Here is a 27,582-nt window from a genome sequence, read left to right as displayed (position 1 = left end):
ATATTACAATCCATCACTCTACTAAGCTTGATGCTGTATACTTGTAATGATGATGTTTCATGCGCCGCACTCATGTACTGATGGTGTTTCTGGGACTGTACTCATGTACTGACCATGGTTTTAATGTTGTACTCATGCACTGACAGTGATTTGAAATTATGAGAAGGATTTGCCGAGTTTCTGCTCCAAAAAAACTCAGTTTAAGTTATTGTGTGTTCACACTGATATTTTTTAGCAGAAACTGAAAATCCATCACAAATACTCCAAATTTTGTTCCGGTAATGTGTTAATATTCTGATGGTGATTCTGGTGATGTATTCTTGTAACTACCCAGTTAAAAGAAAAAATTGCAGCCCTTGGAATCAGTTCAGTTTGGCAGTGTAGCTCTTAGACCAAAAAATTTTGTGCACCCCTGTTTTAGACAATAATATTATGACTTTCCCCATCACTATACTTTCAAGCTATTTTGCGCCATTTAATTTTGTGGTGAATTTTCTGCTAGATGAGTTGTTTTCCAGAGGAAGTACTGAGCAAGATGTTAATTTGGTTATGTCAGGACATGGAGTTCATAGACTATGAATTAAGTTTCAGGTCATTAAATTGCCATAATATTCTACTTACAAGTATCAAACTATATTATTATATTTTTAGCTGTAAATTGAAAGGCTGCAGATGTCTCGTCAGAGCCTCTTTCTGTAAGTTTTAGAAAACTCCAAAAACTACTCATAAACAGCAGGAAAAAAGGATCACCATACCGGTGCTTTCATATTGTGTTTTTCACATGTTTGTTGGTCCTGTTGGGGCTTGGATCCGAACCTCACCGCAAAACAGGATTAGCGTATATGTGCTGACGGGGCTATAGACTATAATGATGCTGACAGAGTGAACATGCGCTCTTATGTGCATTATTTTCTGGCGTATATCTCTGAATACAGGAATCATTAAACCATAAAGATACGCAGCACAAAATGTTCGCTTTTGACCTGGCTTCTGAGTTTGTGCTCCCTCTGGTGGTTGCTGCTGGTAATGGAGCTGGTCTGGCTGACAGAAGTCAATCAACTGAGGAGGATGATTGGAGGTCAGGTGTTACAGACTGGAGAGATTTAAGTGAGCAACCTTCCCTCAGTTGTTGCCGATGATTTGGTTTTCTTCCTGAGCAATTTGGAAGTCTGCTTGCCTCCTGCTTTGTCCTGCATCTTTCAGATAAGTTATTTGTTTGAATCTTTTTACATTTGATCCATTTTTTGCTTTCCTCTGATTTCTGCTTTGCTGGTGTGAGTTCAGCCTTGTCCCCTGCTGGGACCTGTGCTGGAATCTGTTCCATATGCCATCGCTCATGTCAGCCTTTTCAGTATTTCTAATCCCCTGTTATATCAGTATCTTTTTGTTTGGCGTCCAGTTCACACCAGAGTTTTGATTTAGGGTGGTTTCACATTAGCGCTTTTTAAGCGCACGCACGGCTGGGGGTAGCTCTGCCCCCGAGCCGGCTCTCTGCCCGGCGTGCCCGCCCCTTGCTTGTAGCGCCGCCTCCTAGCGCACAGCGGCGCCTGTGATCGGCGCACCCTATCTTTAGCATAGGGTGCGCAGATCGTGCGCAGGCCATGCGCTAGTTGCGCTTTGACCTGCGCTGCGCACTTTTGACGGTGCGCCGTGCGCGCCAAAATCAAACTTTTCGGATTTTGGCGTGCACGGCGCACCATCAAAAGTGTGCAGCGCAGGTCAAAGCGCAACTAGCGCACGGCCTGCGCATGATATGCGCACCCTATGCTAAAGATAGGGTGCGCCGATCGCAGGCGCCGCTGTGCGCTAGGAGGCGGCGCTACAAGCAAGGGGCGGGCACGCTGGGCAGAGAGCCAGCTCGGGGGTGGAGCTACCCCCGGCCGTGCGTGCGCTTAAAAAGCGCTAATGTGAAACCACCCTTAGTGGGGGAGAGGTCGTGTGGCATCAATATTTTTGCAAATCAGACGTGTTGGATTTTTTCTTAGGGTTTTTTGCGTGATTGCACACAGTATCCTTTCCTGTCCTGTTCTATCTAGACAGTTTGGGCCCCAACATTTGCTTACTCTATTTCTGCCTGTGTTTTGTGCCGCATCTTGTCTCACCGGCAATATATGTTCGGGGGCTATCTATTCCTTTGGGGTTCTACTCCGGGGCAGTTTAGCTGTCCCTTTTCTCTCTTTAGGCTTAGTTAATTCTTTGACTGTGCCGAAGCGTCTAGGGCATCGTAGGTACATCCCACGGCTAATTCTAGTTGTGTCGTCAGTTTAGGGGGTCTGCAATCCACTAAGTTACCAACCTCTCTGGTTATCTGGTTTCCTAATCTTTTCCCCTGCTATCCTCCTCGGTTACCTAATCATAACAGTTCGCCAAATTATAGTTTTATGTGCTTTTATCCATGATTTGCTGAACATATTCCCAAAACATCTGTAAGTACTTCCAGTATGTTTTCATAAGACTGAGTAGGGACAACATGATGTATAAACCAGCACTATGAAAACAGGTGTAATCTAGCACACATATGCATGTCATCCAATAGTCTTTGGGCAAAGATTCAGAAAATTCCTATTAACTTCACAAGAAATGATAATATTTCAAGGTCAGTATAGGATTGTAAGTGTTGGAGTTGGATGTCACATTAAATACATTGCTATCTTCCCTGATCAAGGGACGATAGGGACAACGTGATGTATAAACCAGCACTATGAAAACAGGTGTAATCTAGCACACATATGCATGCCATCCAATAGTCTTTGGGCAAAGATTCAGAAAATTCCTATTAACTTCACAAGAAATGATTATATTTCAAGGTCAGTATAGGATTGTAAGTGTTGGAGTTGGATGTCAAATTAAATACATTGCTATCTTCCCTGATCAAAAAAAATATAAGATAGCATAAGCCCGAGAGCAGTCTTCTGATGCCTGGCATGGCCATGCAGGCTTCCCAATAATGGTTGAAGCTATTACATTATATGGTCTAGCACAGTTGTGCTGCCCCAGCAGGGCCGCTGCTGTCACCGTACTGGTGCACGGCGGTTCCGAGTGCTGGTATGGTCGGGCCAGGGTTGTGCACTAGTCTTTGTCAATTGTGGGGGTTTATTATAAAATAATAAAAAGGTTTGTGATGCCAGTTGGGATGTTCAGCCTGGTATTGCCGGGCACTCATGAGGGTCCCAGGGAGTTAGGTGGTGATGGACAGTGCCAGATGATTAACCCCTTCCCAACTAGGGCTGGCTCCCAAAGGAGTTGGAGCAGGAATGGTGCAGCAGAGAATAATCAGCATAAGGCTGAAGTCACACTTTATAAAAAATCGGTCCGATTTTGATGGCCGAGAATTGCACAAATGTTCCCTGAACAGTGATCCGTATGTAATCCGTTTGCAATGCGAGGATGCGATTTCCTCGCATCTAGTATCCGTGTGACATCTGTATGGCATCCGTATGCAATTCGATTTTAACATGAGCATTTACATACAGCAGTTCTCTTTATGTAAAAGCTCATGTTAAAATCGCATTGTAAAACACAACTGTACACATCGTTTTAATACCAAATAATCTTCAAAACATAGATAGATAGATAGATAGATAGATATAGACATAGATAGAGATAGATAGATAGACAGACAGACCATGGTTATTGCCCCCCTTGGCTAAAAATATTTGCCCCCAGCCACCCCAGAAAAGATGTATTTGTAAGATGTGCCAATTCTGGCACTTAGCCTCTCTCTTCCCACTGCCCTGTAGTGGTGGCATATGGGGTAATGAGGGGTTAAAGTCACCTTTGTATTGTAAGGTGACATTAAGCCTGGCTTATGTAATGGAGAGGTGTCAATAAGACTCCTATCCATTACTAATCCTAAAGTTTGTAAAGGGTTAAATACACATGCAGAATAAAGTATTTTAATGAAATGAAAGAACACACAGTTTTTCCATCTTTATTCTTCTGCTAATCCAAATGATGCCCTTCATCTCCTGTAATAAATTAAAAATTAACAATCTACTATACCTGTCCGGCAAACAGTCCCACGCCGTAATCCTTATTTGGGGGTTATATAGTTTACAACCGGGAACGGTGCTAATGCTAGTGCTAATGCTACTGCCCCGGCTGTGACCCACTGAAGAATGAATGACGAGCTGCCGGCGGCAGCATCAGTGAAATAAGCGCAGCCTCCCAGCCTGACTCGAGGTGACTCTTGAGCGTGGGTAAGTGACAGTTCATTTTCCCACGCTGCCGAGTTCATTGCAAATCAGGCTGGGAGGCTGCGCAGCATCAGTGACTAACGCTGACGACACTGATGTCATTCATTTCCTCCCTAAAATGAAACTCCATGCAGTTGCTTTCACTGCCCTGAAGCAGGACATCATTAGGAACGTCCTTATCAGAAGCCAGGCTATGTTTTTTTCTACTGAGCATGTGCCAGTTGTCAATTCAGACACATGCTCTGTATGGTCTCACTGCTTTCTGTGCTCCTTCAGAGTGAAAGACCCCCCCCTTTAAGGAATCTGTATATACCATATACCATAATCATATTTTGCTGACGTTTACATTCGGAATTAGTCCCTATCTTCAGATGTTTTTTCTACTTTCAGTTTATTTTTATGCATTTGCTTTACCTTTTCTTATGTACTGTAACTTTGCAATATTAAAGATTGTAAAGCAATTTAGTTTTTTTTTTCTTTATTTGTCTTCCCAGGTACCAACGTTAATGATGGATACACAGTTTTCAGAATTCACGCCAGACATTACTCCCATTATGTTGGCAGCTCACACTAATAACTATGAAATTATAAAACTTTTAGTCCAAAGAAGGGTGACAATACCTCGCCCACACCAGATACGTTGCAACTGTGTGGAATGTGTCTCCAGCTCGGAAGTTGACAGTCTCAGACACTCCAGATCGAGATTGAACATCTATAAAGCTCTAGCCAGCCCATCTTTGATTGCCTTATCCAGTGAGGACCCTATATTAACAGCTTTCCGCCTTGGGTGGGAACTGAAAGAGCTCAGCAAGGTGGAGAATGAGTTCAAGGCAGAATATGAAGAATTATCTCAGCAATGTAAGAAGTTTGCCAAGGATCTACTTGACCAAGCGAGGAGCTCTCGAGAACTGGAAATTATACTTAACCACAGGGATGACCAGAGTGAGGAGCTGGATCCTCAGAAGTGTCATGACCTGGCTAAGCTGAAGGTAGCAATAAAGTATCATCAGAAAGAGGTAAGGTAAACTTACTGTATATATATTTTTCCTTTTCTACATCTAAGGTTTGCCTGTAAACATCATGTAAACTGTATGTCTAGATATCATCTACATTTAGTTAATTTTAGAATTACTGTGCTTTATTTATTTTGTTGTAAGCTCATGATAGAGTATGCAGTGTCTAAATAAAAAAATCCAAAGAAAAAAGACTGTATAAATTAGCAATTTCACATTAAAAAGCAAACTTTATTTTACATATAAGTAACATAAAATCATAAAAATTGAAGATGATGTCAATACAGCTGTATATTGACAGCATCTTCAATTTTTATGATTTTATGTTAATTATGTGTAAAATAAAGTTTGTTTTTTAATGTGAAATTACTTCAGTGTGCTCTTTATTTTTCTTTCAGAATTTTGTGTATGTATGGACCCCTGTATCACTATTTAGGGCTTGTTTGGTGTATTGCTACTAATTAAGGAGACATTCTGTCAAAGATACATCCTTACAATGGCAATCAATATTAGATAGGTGAGGGCCAATTAAGACGAGGGAGGTAATGAGGGGAATGCAGCACCGTGAATAGCTATGGAGGTAAGAAAAAAAAATGTAATTTGTATTCTATTGAATGTACGAGGTGTAAAAATAAAGGAGAGAACCCATGGCTGAACTTTAAGGATCTCCAATAGCAAGGGCAACAGGAAAAGACGTAGAGCCAGCAAAGAGTATACTGAACGAGCGGTCAGAGAGGTAGGAAGAAAACCTAGAGACAACAGTATCTATGTTTATACTTCCCAATTTAAGGACAGCATAAAATAGGGGTATAAACACTGTTTTCAAAAGTAAGACTCTCATTGGGCTTCTTGCAGTAGTTTAGATAATATCATGGCATTATCTGCTAGTCCTCTTAGTGAATAGTTAACAACCGCACCATTGATTGATGTCCTTCTGACTTCACCGCGCATATGCAGAAAGCTGGCGATTAGTTGTAATGAGGTGAGACTAGGTAGAGCTCTTGAATCATGAGTCAAAAGATATTTTTCAGGAAGAAGGTTATAACAATATTTTTAAAGGGGGAGGGAAAAATACTAGAAGAGCCATAGCGTTTCAGTGTTTTATTCAGGGGTTTAGTGATAGCTGTGAAGAGGGACTGGATGAGGTGTGGGGGAATAATATGAATGATCACTAATTGAGGTAGTAGAGCAAGAAAAAGAGAGCCTGGAAACATCATCAGTTATTGGGTCACATGCTCAAGTTGAAAAAGAGAAAGTGTTGGAGGGAAGAGGATCAATGCTATCAGATGGAGCAAAGTTTTAAGCATGAAGGAAATCAACTTACATTCATAATTGTCTCAACAGACATTCATCACACTGAGAGATATGTCAAATTTGCCACCGTGTTAGGAAATTCATAGTTTGAGAGGCCTTTCCTCATATGGGAATTTCGTATAGGAAACTTTTGAGTATTCCATCACAATCTTTGGCTGCCAAATTGGGGCAAAATAAGAAATCGATCAGGTCTCATTAAAACAGAAATATTTCTTTATGAGTGATGATTGAAGAAATGTAGCCCACCCTTCTTTGCAGAATTACATTAGTGCACAAACAATATATTTTTATATACGGTATATTATTATTATATGTGACCTGCATATATAAAGTCCTTCTACAAGGTTTATGGACATCATAAATGGGGTTCTGTATTTCTTTAAAAGTAAATCCTGTTTTGGTCTACATGAGCATTGCTGCCATTTATCTGAAGAGCCGTAAAAACAAAAATGACATTTTTCGTGTAGTTGCCACTGCAGAGAGATGTCTGACCAGTGTGGATTTCCCCAGTTAAATTTGCTGTCGTAGATGTTAGGATTGGAATTCACAGGGATCATTCTATTATGAATGAACTTTTATTAGACAAATCTAAATTGTGATTTTGTAGAATATTTTTTCTTCAATTCATTATCTTGCTGGAGAGCTTAATTACACTGCATCATTAGTTTATTTTGATAAGATCTTGGACCCTTAGAAATGTATCATTTTTTTACACTGGATTTCAAAAACTCAAATATTAATCCTTCATTACCTTGCAATTTTCTGGGGTTTTCTCTTTGACTCTTGGAATAAGGAAAGAAAAAACCCATAGTCTCAGCATGCAAGCCTGCATCATGAGCTTTGACGTAAGTATACATCAAAGATCGTGAAGGAGTTAATTTGATTTTAGAGAGATCAGTTATAATTAGTAAGGTATAACATACCATCTGCCTTTAGTTTTCCTACGGTGTAAACATTTTTTAATTAAAGAACCTATAAAGTAATTGTTATTTTTCATCAAGTCATTAGGTTTCCTACAAAAAAAACCACTGAATTCCATTACAATGTTCCCTAAAAATTTGCCACGTAGAGGAGATTTAGGGCTTACAGTAGTATTTACATGGTAAGGCCTCCTAATACATACCAAAAACTAAGTGGATTCCATTACTGTAAAAACAAAAGAACACTGTTGATATTAATTAAAACTAACGTGGACTAACAAAGCTAATATGGACTGAATGTTCCCTTAGGGTAAATGGGTCCTAGTGCTTAGTTTAAAAAATGTCTACAGGTATAGAGGTATTCCAGTGACCATAAATTAGCACCTAGATAGGGAACATGGAATAATTGTTAGATCAGTGTTTGTCCTGGAGTTGAATAGAGCAGCTGGTCACTTATGAGCCATTCTAATACTTTGGTGCTGGGAATATTAGAATATCTCTTTTTCTCTACTGCATACAATCCTTATTTACAGTCATTCATAAAAAGGGGTAATAAACTGTGTACTGTTCTGCAGCCCAGTACCCACATCATCCTACATCTCTCTTACATAGCATAACAGACTGACACACTATACTATACTTCAAACTCCTATGCTTTACAAACACGCAAGCTGAAAGAAAAAAACAAGTCAGACAAAAAAGTATGGCAAACTGGGATAGGGGAAGGGTAAAGGGAAAGAGGGAATTGGGAATAGGTAATCACTGGACGGAAGCTTTATTGAAAGACAACACAGATGGAGGGGGAGTAAAAGGGGATTATTTCTTGTCCTCGTCATCGTCATCCGGGCCATCCAAGATGGAATAGTCTCTGAGCAGGCTGTGGATCAGCCTGTGGCATTCCTGAATGAACATGTACTCCTTCCTCAAGATGAGCTGATTCCTGGCAACCAAAATAGCATCCTTAAACAGATTATAAGGCACCTGGGGGCTCCGATGGTAAGAATCTCTTTACTGAAGAGTCAGTAAAGTTCCGAATGGTACGATAGGCTCGGTCTGGAGACAGAGATCCTCAGGTTAGATCCACAAACTTAGAATTGAGTAGATGGACGTACACATGACCAAACACTCCATATACTTTTTTTTCTGGACATAGCGGACTAAGGGGGAATGCTTCTACTTGTGGAGAATGCCAAGCCAGTGTAAGGAGACTTATAGGCAATTCAATGTTCCTCTGGGAATTAAAATATGCAAATCACCTCTTCAGAGAGAAAAAGGACTTAAACTTCAGTGCTATCTATTTGATGTAGCAATCCTTGAAGTCAATATCGACCCTTTAAGGAGCCTTGCTACATGAATTAGGATAAGTTCAAGTTCTGAAGAGGCTATATGCAAATTTTAATTCTCAGAGGAGCATTGTATTGCCAATAAGTCTCCTTATGCCAGCTTGGCTCTCTTCACAAGGAGAACCATTCCTAAATTGTCCCCCAGTCAGAGGATTGTCTCCTAGCTAAATAAGATCTCTTGCTTTGCACTGAAGAGGGGCAAACACCCCGAAACACGTATCTGCAAATGTAGTTTCTGGTTTGGTTTCATATCATAAGTCTTATGACAAGGCTCATTAACGGGTTGATAATGACTTTTAGGATTGCTACATCTTATAGGTGACGCTAGAATTCAAGCCCTCTTCCTGTCTGAAGAGGCTATTTGCATTTATGGGCATAAACACTCTGTTCTAGAGATCAGTGGGGATTTAGCTTAAAACCCACACACATTTAATAATTGTCACCTATCTATCGGATTGAACCCCTGTAACAAAAAGAATATTTTATTCTTTGTATTCTTTGCAAAATAAATAAAAAAGTTCATATTTTAGAGCATTTGAGTGACATCAGTTACCCTAAAGACTACATCTTTTCTCATACGGATAAACATTTTAATATCAGTTATGTGGGGAAATTTAATTTGATGTATTTAGATTTTAAAGAGTAAAAAGCCTTCAAAGGAGAATATATCTTATATGACATCTCTTTGACAGAAAGGCATTCTGGAGTTTTACTCTCAACTCAAGATTCCCTGGAGGTTTGAATCTAATGAGAGAATGAATGCTCCATTAATAAACTGTTATCGTTAGTTAACTGTATCTGCATTTAGAAGAAATAAATTATATTTATGAGCCTTATTTTTTCTTATTATTTGCTGATGACTACCACTACAGTAGAAACATGTAAGTGGTCTCTTTCTCTGTTGAAATGAATTGTAATATTTTGGAATAAAATGCATTGTCCTTTTACCTAAATGTTGGATCACTGTATAACTTATAAGAATTCCACTACTGCCCATTTCTATTGATTGGAGGTGGTAGTTCCAATAACTTCCTGCTCTTTTAGAACACTGCTGAGCTCCTGAAATTTTCCAAGTCATAAGATCCTATTGTCAGAATATGTAATTTAAAGGTTTGTACCAAGATATGAAGTTATCCCATGTTGAGTGAACAGAGCCGTGGTGCGCATACTAAATCTTCATTCTTCACAAAGAGTCACTTATGGTCCCAGCGGTCATACCACCAGCGAACAGGAACATTCCCATTAACATGAACATTGGATAGTTTAAAATTTTTATACAAATTCTTTCAGGAAGAACAAGGAAGTGCAACAACAATCAATCTAAGGTGAAAAAAATATTCAGCAATGAAAATTTTTTACAAATCATTATTAAATAGATTAAAACAGTGTAATGACAAATAATACCCCCTGAAAGACCACAAATAAAAAAACCCAGATGAGAGGCAAAACCTTTTCAAGTTTTGTTAGGAGTATAACATGCAAAACATATATTTTATTTATTGTGTTCTCTCACTTTTTGCTTTTTCTTTTCTTCATTTCTACTCAGTGCTACTAACCATGTATTTTTAAAATAATAAGTAATAGAGAAGCAGATACAGGAAAACTCCTAGGAGGCATGAATGCCATTTTATAGTAGGCTCACAAACAGTGCCTTAGGCACACCAACATTAAATACAGCCTGAATGGTGTCAGACAGGCACTTCCCTCCCCCTGTGTTTTACTGCTTCAGTAATCCGGCATTTATTTATGGCCGCACTTTCCTGGCTCCATCAATAGCATTCATTCAATTCAGCCATTGTGGCATGAAAGGATTTCAGCAGTTACACTGTCAACATTGCTCTAGTATAAAAAGGGATAAATGATGCTAAGAGTAGTCTACAGAAGGTACTTCTATTAGGCTATGCACACAAAAGTGTTAGGAGCCAACATTGGGGTGGAGAAGGGTCCCTCAATAGGTTCAACAGACCCATTTATAGGTTGGTGGTGCTCAACAGTTGCAATTTAGATCCGTCATGTAAGAAATCCAGCAAGGCATCATGGCTGCTGTTGAAAATGTTATCTTCTCAAAGTCTGTCTGACAGCTACGTATTCTGCACAGTACTTAGTTTAGAGTGTCTTTTTGGCTCCATTTTGTTTGTTTTCTTCTGTAGACTTTTTCATGGAATGGAATACTCAGTCACCAATTTTAATAGCAGGCCTTGATACAGTTGGATCCTGGCTGCCCTCTTTGGGTGAAGCCCAGCGTTCACCCTGGATCCCTTTGACCTACTGTATATGCAGTGAACATGGCCTATACATTTGATAATGGGTTTTTCATCCGAAATGTTTCTTAATAGAGTACTTATTGGTTGTGAAGTATTGTCAATAAATCGTATTTGAAGCATCTCCACGTGTTTGGGGGTGCAGTTCCTTCACTCTATCTCCTGTTGTTCTATAGGAACTCAATGGTTGGGCTCCAGAGGAGCTAGCACCCATTTCAAGCTAAGGGCGTACTCAGATGGACGTATAAATTAGACCACAAAGCTTGCACTAGCCATGACTCTCCCGACCCAAGCGTAACAGCTGCATAGACATGCATGAAGCTGTCACGCTTAGGAGCTCAGTGGCCTGTCCAATTGCAATTCATCCTTGGTCCGATATATACAGCCGTCTGGCGGCGTCCTTACTCTAATTCGCCGGTTGTGCCACCTACCTGTCTGATTACCAATTTTTACCTGTCAATGAACAGAAAAAATGTAAAAAAAATTCATACTCGCTTGTCACATTTTATTTTTTTTTTTTACTATCTTGCTTTTATGTGATATTGAGAGTTGCACTCTGATCATTTTTTTTCTACACCGTGATATTTGGTTGTGGCTCAGAAAAATCATACAGCATCAAAAATGTTTCCAGAAAAGTCCCAATTCTATTGCAATAGTTTTTAAATGGTTGAAAAGTGAATAATTATTTAGAAAAGGTAGAACAGGGAGATTTAAGAGATGTAAACCATTACTGGTGTCCCAGCAGACTAGGAATGCAGCGTGCATGGAAGGGTCCCGCGTCCCTTCCTGACTGTGTAATTCTCCGGTGTAAGATCAGGTAGCTCTTGAACCTAGGAAGAAATCAGGAGCTGTTATATGTCAAATAAATGCATGCTATGAATTTCACAACACTACCAGTGGCTAATTATTTATTTAGCAGACAGAAGGGACATAATTGGTATACATTTATGCATCGCACGCATGAAAGATTAATTCAGGCGACGGAAAATCTCTCTTTTTATAAAATGCATACTCATTTTCTCCCCAGTTATTAAATAACCCCTTCATTTTCTATGGTAATAGGGGTGACAGGGGAAGGTGTATGGACGTCAATGTAACAGGTTACTTCTGGCAGCAACCTGTGTTCTATATGACATTGCTGACAACATGGAAAACAAATGTAGCACTTGACGGAGACATTATCACATTGAAGGTCAGAGTGTGTGATAATAAGGCATCATTATATCTCCAGTATTTGACTCACCGTACTATAGAACAACATCTAAATCTGTTTTTCTCCAATTAAAAAATATTCTCTTGTAAGTTTTACTTTTGCATGCAGTGATAAATATTCCATTCATCTCATTCATATGCTTTTCCTCATAAGATACTAAGTGACAATCAATATTGACAGTCAAACCCGTTCATCAGGCCGGGTTCACATCTCATCATGGATTCATGATTCTGTCAGGGGCCTCCGCCTGAATCGCAAAAACTTTTGACTTTTTTCAACTCTGTTTAGTCTTTTTAGGCAGAAACATATAAGTGCAGTCTACTACACCATTGTAGTCAGCAAAAAAGATGTGCACTGCTGGAAAGGAGATCAAAGTTTCATATTTTAGATTCCATTACCTATTTTGAAATCAAATGCCTCAATTTATCGGAGACTGAAGTCCTGAAAAAATCATGAACTGAGACATGATGTGAACCCAACTTTATGGTTTCTTTTTGTACAGAGCCATTATATATATCCTGTAAATTTGCATGTGCCTCCGACGGTAACTGTCTGTAACATATAAAGTGTTATTTTCTATCAGATCACATATAGTGATGAGAGAACGTGCTCAAATAAGGTGTTCATTCACTTTCAGTTCAGCACCAGGAAAACTGCATCACAACAACCAGACAGAAGTAATCCCACCTTTAAAAAAATGCTAAATTTTTTGTCGCCACTGTACATACAGTATACGTAAATGATCTATTTAGGGCTATGGGCCAGACACTGATCTCCCAGAGATCATTATAAATAATAGGGGGAGTTACCAGTGTGAGACATGTATCTAACACAGAACAGTACAATTGAAATTTTGTCTCCTTGCAAATACATTTTTTGCAGCTCTCACAGCTCTGCTATATTGAAACAAGGGGTATGCCTGTGAGACAGAAGCTGGGTCACTGAAAGGAACCTGTAGATGTGTCAGTTACAATCACACACAGCTCTGCAGCTAAATCAGAGTGTCAATCATTCCATGTCTCACACTGATAACTCCCCCTTTAATTTAAAATAAACTCTGGAGGCGGATTCTCAGGGAGATCTATGTCCGGCCCACAGATACTAACAGCTCATTTACATATTAGAAAAATGTGGATTTCTCTAGAATAGGAAAGTATCATTTTATTCAGCTTCCTACGACCTACTTGTTCACATAGATGAGTTTATAAGTCCTACTGACAGATTCCCTTTAATAAATAAAAACACTCTTAATGTGAGGTATTTTCATTGATGATATATGTATAACAAAGATTAGATCACAGTCACTTGTGGCAAGCATTACAATGCTTGTTGTAGGTTGTCACCGTTTTTCACAGATCCTGTATCCGCATAAGAGTACACTGGCACAGACCTTGATATTTTTTCCTATTGGATTTGTATGTAATTAGTGATGAGTGAACGTGCTTGAATAAGGTGTTATCTGAGCATGCTCAAGTGCTAATAGAGCATCTTCGGCATGCTCTAATGCTATATCCGAGTCCCTGCGGCTGCATGTCTCATGGATGTTTGACAGCCACAATGCATGCATGGATTGCCTAAAAACAGAGTTTAGAGCCAGTGTCAGTTGGGGCCAGGAACGCAGTTACAGTGGCCGCTCTGTATACTCAGAGCCTGAATGAACCCACGACGCCCCCATGACTGAAACTGAATGGTGGTAGGGAGAATGAAGATCATTTTCTCCCCACTGCATTTGGCTACATGCAGGCATCGGGCAGCATCATGACGCTGCTAGCCTGCAGAATAACCCCATATCTGCAGGTCAACAGCGTTATTCCTGGTGATAGGTCTCCTTTAAAGAAACCTTTTAAAGGGGGATGTCAACAAATATATATATTTTTAACAGTTGCCACTGTATCAAACAACAAATAGAAATAGTACATCATGTGTCGTATTACTCATACTATCTCTCCGTTCCATGCCAATACTGTGGGAAGTGACCATTGCTGACATTGATTGGTTGCAGCAATTGCATACTAGACACATTAAAAAAAAAGACAAGGAGCACCACTGGAGGGTCCGTGCTGGACTGATGGGGAAAAGAATATGAGTAATGTTTCATTTGTCTTTTTTTCTCACTAAACCTGTACATATGTGTAGTCATGGTATTGTTTGTGTATTAATATACTTACCTACCGCCATGTGCTCTGCTTTCCAGACTCTCCAGGTCACTCTGTGCTCTATGCGTGATCTACAAGTCTCTTTTAGGCCGGTATCACATATGCGAGAAACACGGCCGAGTCTCGCATGTTAATACCCGGCACTCAGGAGAAGAGCGTTCAGCGGCATGAATTGCTATGCGGCCGCAAGCACCGCTCTTGAGTGCCGGAGGCAATGCCGGGTATTAACATGCAAGACTCGGCCTTACACTGTAAGTCTATGGAGTCTCTGAGGCTTCATGGGCTTACAGTGTAAATGCCACCTCCTGGTCAGACAAACCGAAGTGTGACCAAGAGAGTGTGATGAGCAGTAACATCACAGAGAAAAGAAGTAGATTAGCAGTAGTTACAAGATTTAGTGAAAAATATATACATTTAGCAGAAAAAAACTTAATTGGAGGGCTTCTTTAGTTAGTTTTACTCACCTAACAGAATTCTCCATTGACACAATAGATAATAGGTGCACACCATGCAACCTACCTCATCAATACAAAGTCATTCTGACTTTATATGATTAGTTTGACGCAGAAAGATTACTCAAATTTTATTCAGGAAAATAAAACAAATACAATTTCTGGTTATAATCAATAATGATATTAACATGCAGCAAAATCCAGTAATAAACCAACTAATATTAATTATATTTTTAAGATAATGTACAAAAATATAAAAGCAAGTAAAAAGCAATTCCTAATATACCGGTGTATATATATAAGTATTAGCTTATATAGTTTAAAGGAATACCAAAAACTCTAAAAACTGTGGAAATGTTATCAATTTTTCACCTGAGTCTATCTTACAGTTATAAATATACTAGATGGTGGCCCGATTCTAACGCATCGGGTATTCTAGAATATGTACAGGACTGTGCTTGTGTAATAAGCGATGCAGCAGTGATGCCTCTAACGGCTGCAATGTGCCTGTACAATAAGCGATCCGGCCGTGTTGCCGCGACCACAAAGTGACTGTCGCTGATTGGTCGCGGCCTAACTGCCACAACCAATCAGCGAGGCAGGATTTTCGTTACAGACAGACAGACAGAATTAGACAATTATATAGTAGACTAGCTGAAGAGCCCGGCGCTGCCCGGGTATAGTAACTATCTATGGTTAGTTATAACAAATTATAATGACTATATCAATATATATAAAGCTAAGTGTATAGCCATGCCGCATAGCCACATTCACTATAATATCCCACATCATCCCGTCAGCCAGAGCTACCGGACTACTACCCCTAATATCCCATATCGTCCCGTCAGCCAGAGCCACCGGACTACTAATATCCTACATCATCCCATCAGCCATAGCCACCGGACTACTACCTCTAATATCCCACATCATCCTGTCACAGCCGCTGGACTACTACCCCTAATATCCCACATCGTCCCATCAGCCAGAGCCACCGGACTACTAATATCCCACATCATCCCGTCAAAGCCACCGGACTACTACCCCTAATATCCCACATCATCCCATCAGCCAAAGCCACCGGACTACTACCCCTAATATCCCACATCATCCTGTCACAGACGCTGGACTACTACACCTAATATCCCACATCATCCCATCAGCCAAAGCCACCGGACTACTAATATCTCACATCATCCCATCAGCCATAGCCACCGGACTACTACCTCTAATATCCCACATCATCCTGTCACAGCCGCTGGACTACTACCCCTAATATCCCACATCGTCCCATCAGCCAGAGCCACCGGACTACTAATATCCCACATCATCCCGTCAAAGCCACCGGACTACTACCCCTAATATCCCACATCATCCCATCAGCCAAAGCCACCGGACTACTACCCCTAATATCCCACATCATCCTGTCACAGACGCTGGACTACTACACCTAATATCCCACATCGTCCCATCAGCCAGAGCCACCGGACTACTAATATCCCACCTCATCCCGTCAAAGCCACGGGACTACTACCCCTAATATCCCACATCATCCCATCAGCCATAGCCACCTGACAACTACTCCTAATATCCCACATCATCCCGTCACAGCCGCCAGACTACTACCCCTAATATCCCACATCATCCCGTCAGCCAGAGCCACCAGACTACTACCCCTAATATCCCACATCATCCCGTCAGCCACCGGACTACTCCCCCTAATATCCCACATCATCCCATCAGCATGGGGTGAGAACCAGAGTGCTGAGTGGAATGGTCCTAACTTCCATACCAGGGATCCCTTTATTAGAAGCCTGGGGTGAGAATCAGAGCGCTGAGGGATTTACCCTAACTTCCATATCGGAGATTCCTTTAAGAGAAGCCTGGGGTCTGTACCAAAGCGCAGAGTGGATTTGCCCTAACTTCCATACCGGAGATCCCTTTAAGAGAGGCCTGGGGTCTGTACCTAAGCGCAGAGTGGATTTGCCCTCACTTCCGTTCCGTACTGGGGATCCATTTAAGAGGGGCCTGGGATCAGAACCAGAGCGCTGAGTGGATTTGCCCTGGCTTCCATACTAATGATCCTTTTAATAGAATCCTGGGGTCAGATTCAGAGCGCTGAGGGATTTGCCCTAGCTTCCATACTGGGGATCCCTTTAAGAGAGCCTGGTGTCAGAACCAGAACGCTGAGTGGAATTGCCCTAACTTCCATACCGGGGATCCCTTTAAGAGAGGCCTGGGGTTAGAACCAAAGAGCTGGATGGATTTGCCCTGACTTCATACCAATGATCCATTTAATAGTGGCCTGGGGCCAGAATCAGAGCACTGAGGGATTTGCCCTGACTTCCATACCAGAGATCCCTTTAAGAGAGGCCTGGGGTCAGTACCAAAGCACTGTATGGATTTGCCCTGACTTCCATACCAATGATCCCTTTAAGAGGGAAGATGTGCCTATTGGATGGATGATGTGTGATGCGTGTATGGGCACGGGAGGGGGGGATTCATTTCTGTCGTGCTCTCTGCTCCTTTTTGGAGGGCAGACAATGGCTGGGAGCTTATGGTCCCAGGGATGCTAGATTTCTCTCACCATGTCAGTGTCTGCCGAGGTGTTTTCTGGAGTGGGAAAACTGTTGCTCATAGCAACCAATCACAGCTCAGCTTCTTTTAAACAGCTCTGGTGAAATGAAAGATGCTTCGTGATTGGTTGTTGATACACACACACATTCATATTTATATAGAGAGATTAATGGCTAAAATAAAGTTGCATAATATAAAATAATATATTTTCTCATCTTAAATCAGGAACTGAACATTTCAAATTCATTTTTGAGTGGCAATTGACAGTCATGTCCCCAAAATAAAAAAAACAAATAATATAGATACATGACAATATAGATCATTGCGTGAAATTCTTGTTTTTTTATTTCTGCGTTCTCATGGTCTCCTACATGATGAACTTCTGCATAAATACAGTGAGAGTTACAGAATATAATAAGACTTCATATCTGTATTGCCTAAAGGGAATATGCCAGCAGGATTTCACCTCACAAACTATATGTGCAGGTAGCTCTTTAAAAGACAAGACCAGCAATACCTTTACATGGTGAGTACATTCCTCCATTTAATGAGAAATCATCGTTTGAATTGATATACAAATGGCTATTGTAGATATCAAGCCTCTGTCACTCCAGCTCTATTCCCTGCCCAGCGCCACCTCCTCCTACTTCACTGGTGACTCCTTTGCCTTAAATCACACTTCACAGAAATTGTCAGCCAAGCAAGAGGAGGCAGTGCTGGGCGTGTAATAGAGCTGGAGTGACAGAGGCTTCAGATCTACAAATAATTCTTCACTCTCATTTGTGTATCTATTCAAATGCTGATTTTCCAGTAATGGAGGAACAAACTGGCCATGTAAATGTATTGCTGGAGTTGTCTTTGAAAGAGATACCTGCTCATATAAATAGTTTGATTGTGTGAAATTCCCTTTAAGCAAAAATCTCTGTGGTGGTCATTAACCAAAAATCCTTGCTGGAAGCACATCGTGGCTACTTGTTTTTTAATGATCCTGTAAAAACTAGATGCACTTTACTAATCATGTCAGGATTTATGTGTAAGGCTGTGTTAAAACTGGTGCTGGGCTCTATCCTGATGCTTTGGGATAGAAGGAAAAGCTTAGTCTACAATTTTATTTTTGGCATTAAAAAAACAATAAAACTAATGGATCTATTGGAAGCCAATGGGATATGTCGGGAATGATTCATTTGGATCAATTGAAATGAAGCAGTTATGACTTCATTAAGAATAGAAGCAATAATTATGAACTTTAGTTCTTTATCTGGACACATAAGGGGAAATTCATTAAGGTGTTGACACCAGAAATTTGACATAAACATCTTAATAAGTTGCAATATTTGTGCACAATTCAGAAGTTGTGCAAAAATATAGCATATTTTGGCATTTACACACCACTATGCCAATATGGGACTTGCATGGGTTGGATGAAGTGTGGTCATGCCTGGCCATCAAATTCATCATAACTTATGTCACTTAATTGTCATAACTTACTACAGAAATGTACACCAGTCCAGTACACCAGTGTTTACGACCATCATGTGTATTTTGCATAGGCAGTGTTGGTACCCAGGTCCATGCAGTGATGAGCTTTATCCCACAACTGTTCTAAGCCAGAATATGGGAAGAAACAGTCAACTAAGTAAAGAAAAATGATAATCCATCATTACTTTAAGAAATACAGGGTTAAGGGCCTGTCACACTAAGCGATATCGCTAGCAATATCGCTATAACGTCACTGGTTTTGTGACGTAGCAGCGATATCGCTATATCTGATACTTACCTCCGACCGCACCCCCGCTGGTTATCGCTGATCGCGCGAGAACGTCTTGGACTGTTTCTCGTCATCAGCTTCCAGCTGGGCTTCCTGTGGCGCCGACGAGCGACGCGTGGACGCGGGCGGGGGGACGCAGGATCGCCTGGTGTGACAGGTAAGTAGCGACCCCCGTCCTCTGCGATGTCGCTGGTGAGATCTGCCTGTGTGGCAGCTCACTATCGACCACTTAGCGATGCACCAGCGATCCTGACCGCGTCATATCGCTGGTCGGGATCGCTGGTGCATCGCTAAGTGTGACAGTACCTTTAGTCAGGCTGGAAAAATTATACATTAGAGGTATCCTCAAATGCAGTCATAAAAACCATCAATTAATCAACTATTATTATCACATTAACTCTCATAAAGCCCAAAGTTGCAGGTCTCAAACCGTGAATTTACGGCATCTGAGATAACAGCCCTCATAAATGATGCAGAGACGTCAAGTAGCAGACACATCACAACGTCAACTGTCCAGAGGAGACTGCAAAAAGCAAGCCTTTATGGTCAAATTGTTGCAAAGAAATCAATAAAGAGAAGTACAAACATGAAGACACTTGTTTGGGCCATGCAACACAAGGACTGAATATAATATTAGTGGAAATCTCTACTGTTGTTTGCTGAGTCAAAATTTGATATTCTTGGTTCCAAACACCATGTCTTTCTGAGATATTGAAAAGGTGAGAGGATGGATTCGACATGTACAGTGACTGCCGTAAATAATGGAGAGGAGGTGTGATGATGTGGGGGTGCTTTGCTGGTGACAATGTTGATTTATTCCTAATTCAAGTCACACTTACACATCATGGCTACCACAACATTCTTCAACAACATCATATCCCATCTGGTTTAAACTTAGTGGTACCATCATTTGTGTTGAGATAGAACAATGCCCGAAACACACTTCCAGGCACTGTAAAGGTTATGAAATCATGATGGAAGTGGATGGAGTGCTGTGTCAGGTGACAATCACCTGACCTCAACCCAAATGAAATGGTTTGGAATGAGCTGGAGGGAAGAGTAAAGTCAAAGTAGCGAATCCAACAGGTGCTCAGCACTTCTGAAAACTTCTTCATGACTGTAGGAGCCATTCTAGGAGAAAACCTGATGAAGATGCCAATGGCGTTTAAAGCTGTGCTCCAGGTAAAAGGGGAACACTATGAGGAACCTAGGGTATAACACACATTCTGGTTTGTTTCACACTTAATTCTTTAGTCCTTGTTTTAGTTTTGTTGCCTTCAATCTGATTCTACAATCTGCAAATTCCAATATGAACCATTGCATGAATAAGTGTGTCAAGACTTTTGACTGGAACAATATTATATATATACCGTATATTATATATATACATATATACACATATATATATATATATATACCGTGTATTATATATTGTGATAAAATACTCCGGGTTCGCCTTTGCTGGGGTCAAAGGTCACGTGCGTTCAGTATGAAACACAGGCACAGAGCTGGGATTCGGGTGTAACTGACCCTGAGTCAGGTTTATTAACGGTGAAAGCAATGCATAAAGAAATAAAACATAAAACAAATCCTTGCCTGTCCGGCACTAACTAAACAATGGACAACCTAACTACCAACTGGCGGGCTTCTCCCGTCCAGCCAAACCACAGTTGCAGTGGGAACTGCTTCCACTCACGTGTGTCTCTCACACAGACAGGCTCTCTGTGTTCCCAGGTGAGACACTCACACAACAACCTGGCATCCTTTTATATCCACCTCCCATTATTCATTAGCAAGCAGGTGCGATACTGACCAGACTAGGCCACATAGGAAAGGAATCTGGGCGAGATATACCTGCCCTCATCCACTATTCCCACATGATTCTCACATATCCCCCCCCTCTGCTCAGACCACTCCGGTCGAGCAATGACACCCGCCAAACAGTGCACTCGGGACAGGGCATCTGCATTTCCCATCTGTACCCCTGGGCGGTGCTCCACCGTAAAAGTGTAGGCCTGCAGGGCAAGGAACCCGGCTATTCCGTTCCTTGTGCAAGTGCATCCACTTGAGAGGGGCATGGTCAGTGATCAGCCTGAACTTTCGGCCCACCAGGTAATATTTGAGGGCCTCTAGAGCCCACTTAATGGCGAGGCACTCTTTTTCTACGACTGCATACCTTTGCTCGTGTTTATTCAGCTTCCTGCTGAGATAGAGGACTGGGTGCTCCACTCCATCCCTCACTTGTGAGAGTACGGCCCCGATACCGGTATCAGAGGCATCTGTTTGTACCACAAACTCGCTGCAGAAGTCCGGAGTCACCAGTATGGGCTGAGAGCAAAGTGCCTGTTTTAGGCTATGGAAGGCTTCTTCAGCCACTAAACTCCATTTAATCATGACGGAGTCTTTCCCTTTTGTAAGATCTGTCAGGGGGGTAGCGATGGCTGCAAAATTGGGTATGAACCGGCGATAATAGCCGGCGATCCCCAGGAAGGCTTGCACCTGCTTCTTGTTGACAGGTTGTGGCCAGTCCTGAACCGCCTGAATCTTATCAACCTGGGGTTTAACAACACCCCTCCCAATTACATACCCCAAATACCGGGCTTCTTCTAGCCCGATGTGACATTTCTTGGGGTTCGCGGTTAGACCTGCCTCCCACAGGTCGTCAATCACAGCTTGTACTTTCTGGAGATGAGTCTCCCAGTCCAAACTGTAAATGACAATGTCGTCCAAATAGGCCAAAGCGTACTGCCTATGTGGCCTCAGGACTCGATCCATCAGTCTCTGGAAGGTCACCGGTGCTCCGTGCAGTCCAAACGGCATATACACATACTGAAATAGACCTTCTGGGGTAGCAAATGCCGTCTTCTCTCTGGCAGCCTCCGCCAGAGGGATCTGCCAATACCCCTTTGTTAGGTCTAGAGTCGTAATATACCGGGCTTTTCCTAACTGATCTATTAACTCGTCGACCGGGGGCATAGGGTAGGCATCAAATTTTGAGACCGCATTCAGTTTCCTGAAGTCATTGCAGAACCGGATGGTGCCGTCCGGTTTAGGAATTAGCACAATCGGGCTGGACCAAGCACTGTGCGATTCCTCAATGACGCCTAACTCTAACATTGCCTTCACTTCTCGGGAAACGGCTTCACGGCGCGCTTCCGGGATTCTGTAGGGCTTTACGTGAACTGTGACACCAGGTTCCGTTACGATGTCATGTTCCATGAGCGTAGTCTGCCCAGGTTTTTCTGAGAAAAACTTTTGGTTGTGAAGTAGACACTGCCTGACCTCAGTCTTTTGCCGCTCCGAGAGAGTCTCTGCCACCCGTACCTCCGGTACGGTATGCGAGCAGACCGATCTTTCAAGGCAGACCGATCTTTCCAGGGTTTTATCAGATTTACATGATAAATCTGTTCAGGTTTCCGTTTACCTGCCTGATATACTTTGTAGTTTACTTCACCAACTCTTTCCTTAATCTCAAAGGGGCCCTGCCACTTTGCCAGGAACTTACTGTCCACCGTGGGGACCAGGATCAACACCCTATCTCCAGGTGCAAACGTACGGATCTTGGCGCCCCTATCATAGATTCTTTTTTGGGCTCCTTGAGCCTGTATCATGTGTTCTTTGACGATAGGCATAACAGCCGCAATACGGTCCTGCATTTGTGTGACGTGATCTATCACTGTTTTAAACGGAGTGACCTGACCCTCCCAGGTTTCTTTTGCAACGTCTAACAGTCCGCGAGGACGTCGGGCGTACAATAACTCGAAAGGCGAGAATCCCGTGGAAGACTAGGGTACTTCCCTGATGGCAAAAAGCAAATATGGAAGTAAATAGTCCCAGTTCTTCCCATCCTTGTCTATCACCTTTCTCAGCATCTGCTTCAGAGTTTTATTGAACCGTTCGACCAACCCGTCTGTTTGAGGGTGATACACGGATGTGCGTAACGGTTCGATTTGTAACAATCGGCAGAGCTCCTTCATTACCCTGGACATAAAGGGGGTCCCCTGGTCGGTGAGTATCTGTTTTGGTATACCGACCCAACTAAACACATGCACCAGTTCCTTGGCAATCGTCTTGGTGGCCGTGTTACGCAAAGGGATGGCCTCCGGGTAACGAGTGGCATAATCCAAGATGACCAGGATATGTTGGTGTCCACGTGCAGACCGTGGAAGGGGCCCAACTAAATCCATCCCAATCCTCTCAAACGGGACTTCAATAATAGGTAGGGGTACCAAAGGGCTACAGAACCGGGGCTTAGGTGCAGAGGCTTGGCAGTCAGGACAAGACTCACAATATACACGAATATCGTGATGCATGCCTGGCCAAACAAAACAGTGTAATATCCTTTCGGTGGTTTTCTGGACTCCCAGGTAAACTCCCATCACATGTCCGTGGGCCAGGTCCAGCACCTGCCGCCGGTAGGGTTTTGGCACGACTAATAGTTGCACCGTATCTTCCCCCTTTTTCTCTATCTGATAGAGTAAATCATTCTCCAGAACCATGTAAGGATATGCCAGCCTAGAGCCAGGTTCTACGGGTACCCCATTTATCACTTTTACATTCGTCCTAGCCTGAGAAAGGGTAGGATCCTTTATTTGCTCGCTTTGGAAGTCATCTTTCTGAACTTCTAAATCCGGCAAACGGGGAGGTGGACGGCTGTCGGCCTCCTCCTCTTCCCCGGTCTCTTCCGTATCACCCGCCATGACTGAAAACGGGAACTGCAGGTCATTTCCCGCAGACTCTTCCGCCGAGTCTTCCGGGGAGACCTCTCCCAGGGATTCGGGACCCACATGCGCCCTGGGAGAAGAACCATGTACACTATTACCCGAGGGCATCAACTGATTCTCCCACAATTGCCAGAAGTGGGGAAAATCCCGGCCCAGGATAACATCATGCAATAACGCCGGGACGAGTCCCACTTTATGTTGCACAGACCCATAGGAAGTAGTAATGCATATGACCGAGGTGAGGTACGAACAGGTGTCTCCATGCACACACGTTACAGAAAATTTGTCTGATGGTCCAGTCGGGGCTGACACCAGACTGGCCTTCACCAGAGTCACCACACTTCCAGAGTCTAACAATGCCACCACATTTTTGCCATCAACAGTTAAATCACACAAGTGTTTTTCCACATCCTTTTGACCGGCATTCACACTCACTACCCGTGCAACCATAGACATGCGGTTTTTAGAGTCTGTGACGTCGCACTGCATGGGTTCAGTAGTGACCGGACAGTTCGCAGCAATATGTCCCATCTCTTGGCAGCGGAAACACCTAACGGGCCCCTTGCTTAGACCATGGTTCGTTACTCTCGGCATCGCAGTGCGGGCAGTCCCGTTTTCCTCCCCCACTGTCTTAGGGATTTTTCCATGTCCCCTACTCCCTGGAACAGTCTTACCGGTTCCACGTGGAGATGATGAAGAACGAGGTGGGGTAGCGTCGTCTCGGAGTCCTTCCGCCACGGAGTAACGTTCAACCAGATCCACCAGTTGATCTGCCGTCGTAGGATTTCCATGGCTTACCCACTTCCTCAGGGCTGGCGGTAGAGCTCTCAAGTACTTGTCCATGACGACTCTCTGGATTATCTCTGGCGCTGTCAACACCTCGGGTTGTAGCCACTTCTTCGTCACGTGGATCAGGTCGAACATCTGTGACCGCGGTGGTTTATCCGGCTGATAAGTCCATTGATGCACTCTCTGTGCACGGACAGCGGTCGTCACTCCCAGCCAGGCCAAGATCTCGGCTTTCAGTTTGTCAAAGTCCTGCGCGGCTTCAGGCTCTAAGTCATAATAAGCCTTTTGGGCCTCACCGGAAAGAAACGGGGCAATCAGGCCGGCCCATCGTGCCTTCGGCCATTTTTCTCGCACCGCCGTCCGTTCAAACGTGGTCAGGTATGCCTCGACGTCATCTTCGGTCGTCATCTTCTGCCAGTACCGACTCACGTGAATCACTCTCGACTCGGCTTCCAGGTTAACCTCATGTAGGCTTGCCAGGCGCTGCGCCACCTGCTGGAGAAGCGAACGATCGGTAGCTGTCATGTCCACCAACTCCTTCAGCTGGGCCATCATCACCCGATTAGCTTCTTGCTGGATGGCGGTGGACTGTACCAGCGCTTTCACCACGTCCTCCATGCTCATGCTTGCAACATGATGCCTGCATTCTCCACCAAAATGTGATAAAATACTCCGGGTTCGCCTTTGCTGGGGTCAAAGGTCACGTGCGTTCAGTATGAAACTCAGGCGCAGAGCTGGGATTCGGGTGTAACTGTCCCTGAGTCAGGTTTATTAATGGTGAAAGCAATGCATAAAGAAATAAAACATAAAACAAATCCTTGCCTGTCCGGCACTAACTAAACAATGGACAACCTAACTACCAACTGGCGGGCTTCTCCCGTCCAGCCAAACCACAGTTCCAGTGGGCACTGCTTCCACTCACGTGTGTCTCTCACACAGACAGGCTCTCTGTGTTCCCAGGCTAAGACACTCACACAACCACCTGGAATCCTTTTATATCCACCTCCCATTATTCATTAGCAAGCAGGTGCGATACTGACCAGACTAGGCCACATAGGAAAGGAATCTGGGCGAGATATACCTGCCCTCATCCACTATTCCCACATGATTCTCACAATATATATATATATATATATTATATATACCGTATATTATATAATTACCTTGTAATGTCTTCACATCATGTTCCATCCAGATGTGTCCGGATCCCAGAATTCCAAGCGATAGGTGTCTCAATATGGAAACTGCTGTGGTACCAGCCTCTTGCGTCGCACCATAAACACACAAACACTGTATATGCCATACGCATCACACACACAAAAAGACACTGTATATGCCGTACACACCACACACACACATACACACTGTATATGCCGTACACAGCCTCTTGCGTAGTACCACCAGCGGAACACCGTCTCGAACACGCCGCTCCCGGGATCACCCGAATGATTCACTGACCCCTGCCATTTTTGTACAGGAGGAATGCATGCGCCATTTTAATGTGACCGCCGCTATCTGTCTGCACAAAGATGGTGGCGGTCTGATTTACTACGTCTGCACGAATTCCACGAAGGCGCAATGAATCATTCGGCTGATCCTGGCGGCAGATGCGCAAGGCACAGGGGGAAGAAAGCTCAAACGGGACAGCACATGAGGCGAGAACACAGCACAGGAAGGAGAGAGACAGCAGACAAGGGGGATAGCACATGGGGTAGACAGAGCAAAGAAGAGAGCACAGACGGGAGAAGTCAGCACATGGGGAAAGAGAGAGTGGATAGGTGGGTGAGCACATGGGAGGGAGAGATTCTCAACGCTGTAAAGCCTGCTCCCATCGTGACATTACCGCCCTCCCGATGCGATAGCATCGGGCCTCCATCTAGTATATACAGCTCTGGCAAAAATTAAGAGACCACTTCCAAATGTTCAGTTTGTCTGATTTTCCTTTTTATACGTATACTAGCTGAAGAGCCCGGTGCTGCCCGGGCATAGTAACTAACTGTAGTTAGTTATAGCAAATTATAATTATACTCCATCCCATAGTCCCGTGCCCATATACCCATCATACATATCCTCTATCCCATAGTCGAGTGCCCACATACCCATCATACATATCCTCCATCCCATAGTCCCATGCCCATATACCCATCACGCATCCTCCATCCCATAGTCCCATGCCCATATACCCATCATACATATTCGCCATCCCATAGTCGAGTGCCCATATACCCATCACACATCCTTCATCTCATAGTCCCATGCCCATATACCCATCATACATATCCTCCATCCCATAGTCCCGTGCCCATATACCTGTCATACATATCCTCCATCCCATAGTCCAGTGCCCATATACCCATCATACATATACTCCATCCCATAGTCCAGTGCCCATATACCGATCACACATCCTCCATCCCATAGTCAACCATTATGACATCATAATGAGCGGCAGGCTTGCAACCTATGATGACATCAGCGTCGCCATGGCAACCATTATGACATAATGAGGGGCGGGGCTTGTAACACAAACACTTTTTCCCCATTATGTAGATAGGGGCAAAATTGTTTGGTGAATTGGAATGCGCGGGGCTAAAATTTCGCTTCACAACATAGCCTAGGACACTCTCGCGGTCCAGACGTGTGACTGTGCCAAATTTTGTGGCTGAAGCTGCAACGGTGCGGATGCCAATCCCGGACATACACACATACCTACATACATACACACACTTGAGCTTTATATATTAGATTTTTGAGTAAAATGTAAATTGTTCTTTTAGTCTATAAACTTCTGACAATATGTCTCCGAATTTCAATACAATAAATTTTGCATTTTATTTCTGACAAAGAAAGATGGTCAAA

At 42.9% G+C, this 27,582-nt stretch overlaps 1 protein-coding gene across 2 annotated transcripts in view; it reads left to right on the top strand.

Annotated features, from left to right (window-relative positions):
• The window catches only part of LOC141073625 (short transient receptor potential channel 5-like), a 624,006-nt gene that overhangs the window by 308,140 nt on the left and 288,284 nt on the right, over positions 1 to 27,582 (top strand). For both annotated transcript variants that reach the window (XM_073560935.1, XM_073560934.1), the window contains one exon: positions 4,691 to 5,212. In XM_073560935.1, the coding sequence (XP_073417036.1) occupies positions 4,691 to 5,212 (522 nt within the window). The remainder of the gene's footprint in view (positions 1 to 4,690; positions 5,213 to 27,582) is intronic.

Source organism: Dendrobates tinctorius, unplaced genomic scaffold (assembly GCF_039654945.1).
Source record: "Dendrobates tinctorius isolate UK_male_01 unplaced genomic scaffold, ASM3965494v1 ptg000309l, whole genome shotgun sequence".
Classification (NCBI taxonomy): Eukaryota; Metazoa; Chordata; class Amphibia; order Anura; family Dendrobatidae; genus Dendrobates; species Dendrobates tinctorius.
Note: the sequence above shows the minus strand (reverse complement) of the source record. Positions and strands in the feature narration are given on the sequence as shown.